A 13,699-nucleotide genomic window follows, 5' to 3' on the forward strand; every position below is an offset into this window, starting at 1 on the left:
GGAATAATTTTGGAATTCTACTTTTAGTACGTCATATATTTAGAATACGATTCGCCCTGTTCTAACATTTCATAAATGGTCTTTAGTTAGTTTTTGTTAAAAGTAATATTGATTTGTAAGTGTTAAGCCAGTATTGTTTTTGTTAATTGTTTTTCTTGTGTACTGAATATTGAATACATTGTAGAGTATTTCAATTGTTGTATCAGTCGAGTTAGACAGTTGCAATTCTGGGCCCATTATCGGTATTATTTTTATATTAACTGAGATCAATCTGTGATCAAGGGGCGTATTTTATTCTCCGATCAACCTATTGTTGGTCACGTGGGGTATAGTTAGACAAACCCTACATTTATTTATGAATTGTATGACATTTGGTCATATCATTGAGTTATTAGAGATAGTTAGATTTGTAGATTGTTTGACTTAAGATCAAGTTTGGATTTATAAATTGGGATATATAATTTGGAAAGGATTTTTTGGATTTACATATAAGAATGAATCTGGAACCAAGTACCAGCGGTCAAGCTTCGACATCGAAGCCCGTCGAAGAACCCAGTGTCGATCCGAAGTCTGCCCGAAAAAATGCTTTGGCAAATTTTACTCGAATTGAAAACCAGCTCCTTAAAGAAATCAATGCTCAAAAGGAGGCAAAGCTGGTCACTGGATGCAAAGCAGTTTTCGACACCGCCTACGATAAATGTTTATCGGCGTGCAACGAATTCTTGGCTGTTCAAGCTGAAGTTGAAAAGCCAAAGGCACAGGCCAAAATTGATGAAGTTAAAAGCCGATATGCGACAATGAACGAAAGGTATCAAAGTTTTCTATCTTTGTGTGTAACCTCTGCTTCACCAACACATGGAGCTCCCTCAGTAATTGGGTCCCGCCATTCTGGATCTGTTAGCTCGCAAAGAAGCAGAGGTAGCGTCGAGGCGCTTAAAGTTCAAGCCGAACAAGTTCAAAAGGAAGCTGGATTAAGTCTTCGGCAGCTTGAAATTCAAAAGCAACAAGAAGAAGAAGAGGCAGAAGAAGAAGTCCGCGAAGCTGAAGCTAGGGCTCGTCGGAAAAAGCGCACTGCGGCCCTTAAAAGCATGGGCGCACAAATTGAGCTTGAAAAGGAAGTAACCAGGGCTCAATCCAAAGTTCTTGAAGCCGAAGCCGAGTTAGAGGGTAGCGTTTTTGGGTCTGACGGATTCGTAGAAAGGCCATCAATTTCACTTCGACAATTCGCTTCACCAGCTGCTTTGGGGATTGATCAAGCTATTAACAACTTATCACCCAAACGGAGTGACCCGACCCCTATCTTAGTTCCCCAAACGGGGCCGGTGTATGATTCCACGCCTATTGTCAAAGAAACCCAGCAAAGTGTGCCCCGTAGCCAATATTTGCCAAGCTACTTAGCGCAAGACGCCACCTTGCCAAGAATTACGATTGACAATTTTAATGGCGACATTTTAGAATATGATTCTTTCATCATGCAGTTTGATGAATTTATAGATTGTAAAATATCGGATGACGGCGCCAAATTGCAGTTTTTGTTGAAGTATTGCACTGGCGAGGCGTTTGAGGCAATTAAAGGTTGCAAAGTTATTCGTAACCGAACAGAGGCTTACAGAGAAGCGAGATCACGACTTGATGAAAAGTTTCGTGCGAGTGATCTTATCATGGAGGCGGCAATGGAAACCATACTTATTGGGCCTCCCATTTCTGAGTCAGATTCCGATGCTTGGAATAAATTGGCAGACAGCATGTACTACTGCAGCTGTACCTTAAATGCGGGAGGCTATGAGTCCGAATTAAACAGCCGTGAGACAATAAGCAAAATCTATCGACGATTGCCCGAACAAGTGCGGCGTGATTTTATAAAAATTTCAAAAGATAGAGAAAGAACCGGTAGGAAAACAACCTTCGATGATTTGTTACAGTTCGTAAGGGAGTTGGCCCGATCATCAAGGCATTACTACCAGCGCATTCATTTTGAGCAATGCGATAAAAAATTTTCCGACATGAAAGGGAGGCGATTTCAATCGAAATCAAATCGGCCTGCCAGCAAGAGCTTTAACGTGAAGGAGAAAAGTTCGGCGCCATTATCATTTGTATGCTGTCCTTTGTGTAGGAATGGACACCAGCTGTGGCGTTGCGAAATCTTTAAAATGAAAACGTCGATCGATCGATATAATTTCGTGAAAAATAAAAGGTTGCGTTTCAATTGCTTAAGAGAAGGCCACATGAATAACAATTGTCCGACAACAATGGCCTGCTAAACATGTAGCAAAAAACATCACACTTTGCTTCATTACAACAAACCACAACCGAATGAAAACTTAAACGCACCTACAAATAATGAGAACGCCGAAGAAAGAGCTGTCACCGCCTGCGGTACACAGAAAAGTAAAAATGTGAAACGGTTCAAGGTGCTTCCAGTAAAGGTTTGGGGCAGTGACCCAAACAAAATCGTCCAAACTTATGCATTTTTGGACGACGGTTCCGACACAAGTATGTGTACTAAAACGTTAGCCAATCAATTGGGGCTTAACAAAATCGACCGCCATGTACAGCTATTTACAGCAAATTCACTTACCGAATATGATACCATTGTTGGAGGTATGCATATTCAAGGCATTAATGAAATCGAGTCATTTAATGTAGACGAGCTTATTGTTTTAAACGACCTGGTTGATGTAAGTGAAAGTATACCCACTAAAGATGTAGCAAACCGCTACGCGCATCTTAATGATCTCACGTTTCCGAGACTTAAGAACGCAAAAATTGAATTGCTTCTTGGTAACAATGTACATGAAGCCTTTAGGTTGAAGGAGCAACGTGTGGGTAAACCTGGTCAGCCATTTGGCCTGCATACAGCGCTTGGCTGGACATTATTTGGTTCTGACTACTCTAAAAGGTCAGATAACAATGCACGAAAAATCAATTTTCTACATAGCCTAGATGGCATTGATGCTTCTTGTAGAATATTGGTCAACTCGTTTAATCAAGACTTTAAGGATTTAAACGACGTTCAACGCCATGAGGCCTCAATAGAGGATAAAAGGGCTTTGGGAATAATGAAATCGACCGTTAAAAAGGTTGACGGTCATTACCAAATTGGATTACCGTGGAAGGACGATCTTGCAAGACCGTCGAATAATCGGAAAATGGCTGAACGAAGGCTTCAGTACTTAAAGAAGAAATTGCAAGCTAACCCTGAACTTTTTTCCAGGTATAGGGATAAGGTTACTGAATATGTAAATAGTGGCCATGCCACAATGATTTTAGATGGTGAAATTAGGAATTTAAGTAACTTTAAATATTATATACCTCACCATTTTACAGGGCCTAAATTTCGTATTGTTTTTGATTGTGCTGCTAAACATTTAGGCCTATCTCTTAATGACTATTTGTTACAGGGGCCTGATTTAACTAATAATCTGGTTGGCGTGCTTTTGCGCTTTCGCCAGGAAAAAATCGCTTTAGTTGCAGATATAAAGGGCATGTTTCACCAGGTGTTCGTTGATACCAATGATCGGGATGCCTTTAGGTTCTTGTGGTGGCCAGAAAACGACCTGTCGCGAACTCCGGTTGATTACCGCATGAACGTTCATATTTTTGGCGCGACGTCATCGCCGAGTTGCGCTGCATTTGCATTACGTAAGACAGCTGACGACAACCTGACTGGTGCGAACGAACAAACCCTGAGTACTGTAAGGCAAAATTTTTATGTTGATGATATGTTAAAATCGTGTAGTAGTGTAAATGAAGCCTTGCATTTGTTACGTGATATTCAACCGCTTCTTAAAAGCGGCGGCTTCCATTTAACTAAGTTTATTAGTAATGACAAAACTATACTTGCTTCTGTTCCTTCTGCAGAGTTGGCATCGTCAACGTTAAATCTTGATTTACATGAGTTGCCAACTGAACGTGCGTTAGGTGTTTATTGGGACACCGCCCTTGATTGTTTTAAGGTGAAGGTAAACGTTAAATTAAAACCTTCCACTAGACGTGGTATTCTTTCTATGGTAAGTCAGGTCTATGACCCATTGGGCTTTGCCCAACCATTCATTTTACCTGCACGTAAATTACTGCAGGAAGCATGCAATTCACAAGTAGGTTGGGACGATCTGTTACCCAACAGTCATATCACTAAATGGAATGCATGGTTACGTAATCTAACCCTTTTGGAGCGTATAAGCGTTCCCAGATGCCTTAAGTCTTCTTTAAGCATGTTAAAAAGTATTCAGCTGCACACGTTTTGTGATGCAAGCAGTATTGGCTATGGAGCCGTTAGTTATCTTCGTATTGTTGATTTGCATGATGTGATTTTATGTTCTTTTGTTATGGGCAAGTCTCGCGTTTCACCTTTGAAACCTGTAAGCACGCCGAGACTTGAGCTTACGGCAGCTGTTATTGCCGTAAAACTAAGCACGCTAATTCAGCAAGAGCTTGAGTATAAGCTGGGCGACATTTTCTACTGGACGGATTCGACGACGGTGCTTCAATACATTCTTAATACATCAACACGATTCCACACTTTCGTTGCCAATAGATTGGAATTTATTCACGGTCTTTCTAAGCCGTGTCAATGGAGACACGTTGACACCAAACGTAACCCGGCTGACATAGCATCTCGAGGTCTTATGCCAGACAAAGTAGATAAGGCCGAAATTTGGTTTAATGGCCCGCAGTTTTTGGGTCAAGTTGTTAATGAATGGCCCGCTCGCCCACAAGTTTTGCCCCCGCTTGCCAACGACGATCCTGAGTTGAAACAAGAACCAGCAAAGTGCAATTTCACAAAAGAAATTAGCAGCACTGGCATTGAGCACCTTTTTTCTCGCTATTCATCTTTTTTCCGATTACAACGCTGCGTGGCATGGCTTCTTCGTTATAAGCAATACCTGAGGTGGAAGGCTGAAACTCGAAATTTAGCAGCAAGTTCAACTTCGTTTAACACCAATTTTCTTAGTCGTCAGGAGATAGATGCTGCCACTACCGCTATTGTACATGCTGTTCAGCACGACGTTTTTCCCGAGGTTATTAAGTTGCTTTCTAACCATGAGAACTTTCAGTCGCCTGTAGTAATGAGTAAAGGAGAACTTCGCAATTCCAAAGTTCTCAACTCGTTGCAAAAGTTGTCACCCATTTTGGTCAATAATGTAATCTATGTTGGAGGAAGATTACAAAAGTCTTTGGTTGATAGGAATGCAAAGCATCAAATGATCTTGCCTTCAAACCACCCTGTCACTGCCCTCATTATTTCGTCTCATCACATACGTCAAGGTCATTCCGGAACCTTGCATGTGGTAGCCTCTATCCGGGAAAGTTTTTGGATTTTGCGTGGCCAGGCAGCTGTTCGAAAGGTACTACGAAACTGCAGACAATGTAGACGATGGAACGCGAAAATCGGTGAACAAATGATGGCCGCATTACCCTCATCAAGGGTTACTGCCAACAGGCCACCATTCACCTGTGTTGGTGTCGATTATATGGGCCCCATACCTGTCAAGCTGGGACGGAGCCAAGTTAAGCGATATGCTTGTGTTTTTACTTGTATGGCCACCAGAGCAGTCCATATTGAGGTTGCACAGTCGCTTGAAACAAGTGCCTTTATAGATGCATACAGAAGGTTCATTTCAAGAGGGCCAACACCGAAACAAATTTTTAGTGACAACGGCACTAATTTCGTCGGTGCCGAACGTGAATTGCGTATGGGTATAAGGAAATGGAATAAAAAACAAATGCATGATGCTATGTTGCAGAATGAAATAGATTGGAGATTTAATCCCCCTGCTGCAAGCCATCAAGGCGGAGTATGGGAGCGTATAATAAGAACAGTTCGAAAAATTATACGTTCAATCACCGGTGAACGAGTTCTTGACGACTACGGTCTCATGACGTTGCTCACTGAAGTTGAAAGGATCTTAAATAACCGACCTTTAACCCCTATTAGTGATGATCCGCGAGACTTGGAAACGCTTTCTCCAAGTATGGTTTTAAAAGGAGCAATCGATATGTCATTGCCCCCTGGAGAATTTATAAAAGCGGATGGTTATAAAAAGTCATGGCGCCTGACCCAACTAGTCGTCGATCAATTCTGGACGCGATGGATAAAAGAATATTTGCCGCTTTTGCAATTGCGACAAAAATGGCTTCGGCCCGTGAGAAATTTTGCTGTTGGTGACGTAGTGTTGATTGTGGATGACACAATTAAAAGAGGATACTGGCCGAAGGGAATTATAGAACAATGTGAAAGTGACTGTAACGGACTTGTACGACGCGTGCGTGTAAAAACCGCCACAACGGTCCTTTGGCGGGATATTAGAAAGCTGTGCCTTCTCGAAGCGCAGCAATGACTTATAACGCGTTTTTCTTTCATTCATTATTGCATGTATCGTTATCATTTCACCTCATGTCACTCGTGTGAACTTTCGTATTTTCTTACCCTTTGATGTGTACGATTATCGTATATTGTTATAATGTAATATTTTCTTTTTTGACGATTATCTCACGTCATACTGTTTGCTGCATGCTCACAGTGTATATTGGTTTCGTTTTTGATATAATGTACTTTGTTTATTGTGAAATGACTTCGTATATTTTGTTGTGTACTCGGTCATTTGGGGCCGGAATGTTAAGTCCATTTATATGAAAACTGATTTATATTTTCTCATTAATTTTAAATACAATTTCACACTCGGTTGGACACCATTAGCCGCTATTGTGCGCTTCTTTTGGATCGCCTTATCGCCTGGTCATTTCAAGTTTTTCCCTTTTTTCCAGCGTTCTTAGTCACGTGATTTGTGTTTCGCCTTTTTTGTCTTTATTTGTATCGTAACTTGGAATAATTTTGGAATTCTACTTTTAGTACGTCATATATTTAGAATACGATTCGCCCTGTTCTAACATTTCATAAATGGTCTTTAGTTAGTTTTTGTTAAAAGTAATATTGATTTGTAAGTGTTAAGCCAGTATTGTTTTTGTTAATTGTTTTTCTTGTGTACTGAATATTGAATACATTGTAGAGTATTTCAATTGTTGTATCAGTCGAGTTAGACAGTTGCAAATCTGGGCCCATTATCGGTATTATTTTTATATTAACTGAGATCAATCTGTGATCAAGGGGCGTATTTTATTCTCCGATCAACCTATTGTTGGTCACGTGGGGTATAGTTAGACAAACCCTACATACAGGTATGAACTTCTGCTGAGCCAACCCTTAATCAGCAGCTTTATCGTCGGGCAGATATTATTTATAATATTTTAAACTGACAAAGCCAACTTGAAACTGAAGATTGGGTCAGGGTAACTGGTGTTACTCCATGTTTAGGTTGTAAAGTCGACCTTCCCACATAAAAGAAATAAATGTAAAAAATGAATAACAAAAAGTCTTACAACAAATCTTAGTTACATTATGTTGTGTTTAAAAAACAACAACTCAACTAATGTAATACAGTCTACTTTATGGTATAAAGATTAAAACATTGGGCTTTTAACCTCTATAAATCAAGCCAATAAATCTGCCATGTTTTCTAATAAATACACATAGATATTAAGCGATAATTACAATTTAATTTTCACCATCCACATTTACGGTATATAAATAAAATACATGATTTAAAAGCAATTTACAATAAAAAATAAAGCAAAAATTATGATTATTAGGTAACACACACCAGCAGGTTATAATAGTACTATTGCAAAAACAAACACCACTCTCAAAAAATGTAACTACAATTACGGATTGTTAATGTAGTTAAGCCATCTTTGTTCATTAGTGCCATAACTTATCCACAAAACTTGCACCTTAAGATTTTTCTCAATATAGTTTTTGCACTTTTGAAGATCCTCGTCATCTTCAGAAACTAAGTAGCCATAGACATGGCCACTTGGTTTCGTTACACCTAATTCAATATCACCAAATTGCTGAAAATCACTTTTTGGCCTTTGAGGAATCCTAAAACAAACTACTTCAGCCACATTTAAAATGGGGTGCGGTGTTGGGACTTGTACTTCTCGATTCTGCGATATTGAATATGCTTTAAGGTGATAACTGAGGATATTTTTGTAGTCATCCCCCAGCTTTGACCAATTAATAACTCCTTCAATTTTACCAGAACGATTGATAGGATTGGTTCGTATTTCCCAAGTATTACCCTTAAAATCCGAACATATCTCAACATTGCCATGTTCATATTGGGCACCTTTGCCATGCACAGCAGCAGTAAACTTTAGAGGAGGAAACTCGCTCAATTCTAAGAATATTTTGTAGATTTAAATTTTATATTCAGTTTTAAGTAAAGAAAGTCTTATTTTCTTAAAACAGATATTGTTTGAGAAACACTATCGTATATTTAATGTTGTTTACTGACAAAGTAAACATCTTATGTTAAACTTGGTCAACTTATGTTAGCTATTTTTACTTGCAGCATTTTCATATTTGTCACCAAGATGTTGTATAGTCGAATTAGTAATGTTGTATTGATTCTCAACCTTAGTTACTTCAACAGTTGTTTGCAAAGTTAAGTTCAAGGTAATTCGACCTACAAAAAAGTTTATAAATTGACAAACACGAATTTACAATATAATTTAAAATTTAATTATTATTTCTATAGCTAGGTTCCTAGTTTTGGTCAATGTAAAAGACAAATTAAAATACCCTTGGAACCGGCCACGAGTTTCATTAAATCCGCAAAATTTGAAGAATTCACATTAATTGGCTCCACCTTAACAAAGTTATAATGTTACCAAACAAAATATGACGATCCTACTAATTAGATGGTTAGGGCAGGGTTTAATTAAAAGCGTATTTGGTGTTAATCAAATGACAGTAAAACAGTCAACGCGTCCTGCAAACCAGTCTGGAAAGTAGGGCAGCGTGCACGCACGAGATTTTTTTGGTAAAAAAGATGCACGCCCGAAATTAACGTTTTATATATGTATATTTAAGGCAGATTTAAGTAAAGCACGCCAACATAAATCACGCGTGCACGCGTAGACCAAAAATCGTAGTACGCGTGCACGCGCGGTCACGCCATTTTTTAGGCTTGCACGCATGAGATCTCGTCGAAAACTGCCCTACTTTCGAGACTGGTACATATTCCTGTGTGGTAAATAGTCGCTCCTTGTGTGGTCCTGTGTGGTAATTTGTTAAACCCAAATATGATTTAAATTTTAGTTTGTGAGTTTGTAGATAAATAAATCTGTAAATAGCAGGCTAAGTAACATTCAGACAATATAGCTTTACTCTAGCAGTTTAGTTACTAATCACCTAGTCCCCGTGTTTAAATTGGATTTTTTTTAAAGAATGAACATTACATAAATAAGCAATTTATAAATTGATAATTAGAAGGATCTGAGGATTTAAATTTATATTACCCAATTTATTTCATTTCCATTCTGGTCTCCCATTCTTGTTGGATTTTATATTCACTTTAGTTAATTTATTCAAAATTTTTTCACTTAAATTTATATTAACACATTGAAAATGCTTTAAAATAAAAAATGCAGAATAATTTAGGTATTAAAAAAATGTAAAAATTTTATGTAAACGATCTGACGATAGTTGTACCTCTTTTAATTAACAAAATACTTACTAATTTAATTATTTTGATAATTAAAAAATTTTTACACACTTACATGCATTGGTAACTTGTAGTTTGGTGGTAATTTATTACTTTTATACACGAACAGATGAATGTATCAAGCTGACAGTTGTATATTAATAATAAAAAAAAACAAGAAAAGTTTCTATTTTCCCGCCATAAAAAAACACAACAGAAACTATAACTTATTTCCGACCCAACTTCTTAATATTTATTTATCCCCGATAAAATTTTATCATACTCATTATATAACATTGTAAAATGTATGGTCAATGTAACATCTATAAGCTCAGTAGGGTAGTCAATAGTTTGTAGAAATTATGTTTTGTAAACTATATCTTACTAATAATCAGTGGTAATTTTGTTTGTCAATTTTTATTTTTAAGTTTAATTTTGTATTAAACAATCTTCATAGCCGTATAGATAAATTAGCTATCTTGTACCCAAATAAAAAAGACATGATCTGTTATAATTGCAACAATATAAATTTTATTAACCAAGACATTAAATATATAAATACAAATCAACTATTTTTACGATAAACAAAACGATAACATAAATACAAAAAAATTAAAATATTAGGGAATTCATTTTTTTTTTTAATTTTTGGTTGTAAAAATCCTAAATATAATGAAAAAAAGGTACTTACAAAAATTAAGACAATAATAATATAAAATATACAGATACAAAGCTTATATTTTCACAAATTACTGTTACCAAGTAATTAAAACAGTGTAGCGGTCTCCGTCGACCCAATCGGAAGGTTTTATTAAAGTTAAAGACAGTTAATTGTTTTTCTTAACTAGCTAATTGCTCGTCTGCTGGTTAGGAATTCTTAAGTTAACCACGCAGGTGAATTCACTGTATAATTATATTATACGGCAATTTCTTCAAATCAAATTCAAATTTCCTTAACGGTAGGGCAAAAATTAAAATTCCAAAATTCAAAATACAACTACTTTGTAGAAAGGCATAAGAAAACTAATTAAAAGGAAAAACAAACAATCGAATCCCATGCCGAAAGCAAACCTCAGATTTTAAAAACAAGTTTAAGATTAAAAGACATATCAAAATAGGAGTTAATATAAGGTTTTGATGAAATCAAGAAACGATAACAAAAATAATTCCCACCAAATGTGAAATAGTTAAATTTAATTGTGAAAGGTTAGCTTATGCACAATTAGCTACAACAGTATTAAAATATCTAAACTAAAATGGGTTATGCTACTTATCGAATGCATTTTAATTACGTAGAGAATTACTTATAAATATTGATTTGCAAAGTTTATTCTTTCTCTGGATTGTTAATGTAGTTATGCCATCTACCGATATTAGTGCCATAACTTATCCACATTACTCGCATCCCCAGTTTTTCCTCAATATCCTGTTTAAACCACCGTATATCCTTATCCTTTTTAATTTTTAAGTAGCCATAGACATGACCACTTGGTTTCATTTCGCCTAATACTATATCTTCCCTAGAAATGTCGTTGTTTGGCATTTTTGAAACCCTAAAACAAACTATTTCAGCCTCTTTCAAAACGGGGTGGGGTTTTGGAACAAAGACATCTTCAGGTGCTATTGACCGAGCTTTAATACTTCTCTGTAGAATATTAACGTAGTCATCACCTAGCTCTAACCCAGAAATAACTCCAGTGATTTCACCGTCTTGTTGAACTGGATTGGTTCGTATTTCCCAAACATGATCACCATTAAAATCTGAACATATCTCAACATTGCCGAACTCATATTGTGCGTATTTGCCAAACACAGTAGCAGTAAACTCTTGTGGTTGAGAATCACTTATATCTATAATAATTTTATATAAAACATTGGTAGATTTTAAATTAATTAAAAAGCATGATACATAGGGATTTTATATTAAGATTATTCGTGTTTATTATTACTAGGTTATTAGACCTAATTTTACAAAAAAACAAAAAACAAATGAACTTACATTAAACTAAATTAAATATTAAATACAAACATCATTTACTTAAAGAGTATACAATTTTATTGAACTTAATTACTAAAAAAACACAAATTAATTTATTTTTAAATCATTCTTTACTATTTTGATATCAAAAAACAATCGATCAAAATTTTAGAACCTTTAATAAATGTTTTTAAAGTAATAAAAAAATAAATTTTTGTAAGTTAATATAAAAAAATAACTTTAAACATAATTACCACCTGCAGCATGCATAATATCATTTTCTTTCCCTTCTCTAGTTGCTTTAACAAAATCTGCAGCTTGGGTGGACTGCTCTTTAAAAATTAATGTTCAAATTTAAAAACATCTTTTTATGTTGTTTACCTAAGTGGCCAAATAAACTATCATGTGAGGAAAATCATGAGTTTTATTAAAGCTTATTTTACCAGCTGAATTTCCAGTATAGATGCCAAGATTTTCTATATTGCAATTATTAAAGTTGTATTGATTCTGGACCTCGGTTTCATTTTGAACAATAGTTAATTGTACATGGATGTTTGTTAAAAACGGAGCTACAAAAAAATAAAATTCTAACATAATATTTTTCAACAAATTTGAATTTACAAAGTATGTATATTATACAATTTTTTTTTATAGTTGATTTTTAGTTTCAGTTATTGTGTAAAACACATTAAAACTTAAATACAATGAAATATATAAATGAATTAATATATAACTACTGACATAAGAATAAATTTATATTTTTACTTACCATTTTTAGATACCACGATCTAAACAAAATTGTAATGTTATTTGGCAATTCATATATATATAGAAAAATAGCAGAAAAAATTGTTTACAAAAGTATTTTAAACATAGTGTTTAAATTGGCATCTCTTATAAAATTAACACCATATAAACGACCTTAGGTAAATAAGGAACTTATAAATCAGTAATTAAAATAGTTTTATTTTTACATTACCACATTTATTTGATTTTCATTCTGATCTTCCATTCTTAACAAGATTTTATGTTAACTATACTTTAATTTATTAAATTTTTTTAATTAAATTTATATTAACAAATTGAAAATAGTTGACAGCTTAGAATAAAATAAATGTAATATAACAAGTTCCTTAAAAAATGCAAAAATAAAATATGTTATGTGAACGATCTGACGATCTTCGATCTAGCCACTAACACTGTTTGTTAAAACTAATTTACGCATTTTAATAATTTCTAAAATATCAAACACCTTTAGACATTTTAAAAAGGGAACTAATCACTTTTCTCCATTAGTATGCGCATATCTTGAGCCAATTTCAGGATATAGCCGAGTTTATTTTTAGAAAAACCACAAAATGTTTATATTTTGCCGCCATTAAAAGAATAGCAACCATAACTCATTTCCGACTCCTTTTTTTTATTTATTTATCCCCAAAATAGTTCCAGCATATTTTATACATAACACTGTAAAATTTGTAGTAATTTTTATATTTATAAATCTTGTAAGCTGGTCAATAATTTGTCACTAAAACTTGTTGTCCTGATTTAGCAATAACAGGTGTGTGTTTTGTTGTCGACTTTGGTACGAAAAGACGTTATATTATGATCGACCTCAGGCATTTGTGGAACTCTGAAGCAAACTATTACTGCGCGATCAAGAACCGAGTCAGATATTTCAACGAAGTCACTTGGAAGAAGTGAATCTAATCTTTCTTGCGTTGATACAAGACCTAAGAAGTGCCGTGTAATCATCACATGCTTGTAATCCAGAAACAACACCTTCGATTTGACCATCCCCCATACCTAGTGGATGTTTTGGATTGGTTCTTATTTCCCAAACTTTACCCTTAAAATTCGAACATAACTCAACATTGCCAAACTCATATTGTGCATCTTTGCCAAATACAGTAGCAGTAAATCCTTGTTCTAAAGCATTATTCATCTCAGCAGTTTAAAAACCTATTTCGATTTATACTAAAATATTTTAACTTATTTAACCGAACTAATTTAATTCTTTAATCACTACCTACGTTAACGTTAAAACTTTGTAAGTGAATTTATTTTAATCGTCATATATCGTTCTAGGTTTACTTAGTCTAACGGTAAAATGCTACAAATTGAAACAAGTGTGTTTTATTAAATATTTATTCAGAGTCTTTATTAAAAAGAT

The 13,699-nt window shown here is 35.1% G+C and overlaps 3 protein-coding genes across 4 annotated transcripts; 1 reads left to right on the forward strand and 2 right to left on the reverse strand.

Moving 5' to 3' along the window:
- Nucleotides 1–494: 494 nt before the first annotated feature.
- Nucleotides 495–6,341, forward strand: LOC145741938 (uncharacterized). The gene is made up of 2 exons (XM_082559640.1): nucleotides 495–1,921; nucleotides 2,270–6,341. The coding sequence occupies exons 1-2, from the start codon at nucleotides 495–497 to the stop codon at nucleotides 6,339–6,341; spliced, it is 5,499 nt and encodes a 1,832-aa protein (XP_082415766.1).
- Nucleotides 6,342–7,596: 1,255 nt separating this feature from the next.
- LOC145763558 (uncharacterized) lies at nucleotides 7,597–9,477 on the reverse strand. The gene is made up of 4 exons (XM_082575027.1): nucleotides 9,364–9,477; nucleotides 8,645–8,711; nucleotides 8,409–8,528; nucleotides 7,597–8,240 (listed from the first exon to the last, which is right to left on the reverse strand). Exons 1-4 carry the CDS (start codon nucleotides 9,394–9,396, stop codon nucleotides 7,723–7,725), a joined length of 738 nt encoding a protein of 245 aa, XP_082431153.1. The 5' UTR covers nucleotides 9,397–9,477; the 3' UTR covers nucleotides 7,597–7,722.
- A 691-nt stretch (nucleotides 9,478–10,168) lies between these two features.
- LOC145762477 (uncharacterized) lies at nucleotides 10,169–12,650 on the reverse strand. 2 transcript variants are annotated; one of them, XM_082574654.1, is made up of 5 exons: nucleotides 12,506–12,650; nucleotides 12,296–12,314; nucleotides 11,970–12,095; nucleotides 11,784–11,858; nucleotides 10,169–11,399 (listed from the first exon to the last, which is right to left on the reverse strand). In XM_082574654.1, the coding sequence occupies exons 1-5, from the start codon at nucleotides 12,536–12,538 to the stop codon at nucleotides 10,876–10,878; spliced, it is 777 nt and encodes a 258-aa protein (XP_082430780.1). In that variant the 5' UTR covers nucleotides 12,539–12,650; the 3' UTR covers nucleotides 10,169–10,875. The 2 variants fall into 2 exon arrangements, with proteins under 2 accessions (XP_082430780.1, XP_082430779.1); XM_082574653.1 differs by having other exon boundaries at nucleotides 11,781–11,858.
- Nucleotides 12,651–13,699: the final 1,049 nt, after the last annotated feature.

The sequence above is a fragment of the Corella eumyota genome, chromosome 1 (genome assembly GCF_963082875.1).
Source record: "Corella eumyota chromosome 1, kaCorEumy4.1, whole genome shotgun sequence".
Classification (NCBI taxonomy): Eukaryota; Metazoa; Chordata; class Ascidiacea; order Phlebobranchia; family Corellidae; genus Corella; species Corella eumyota.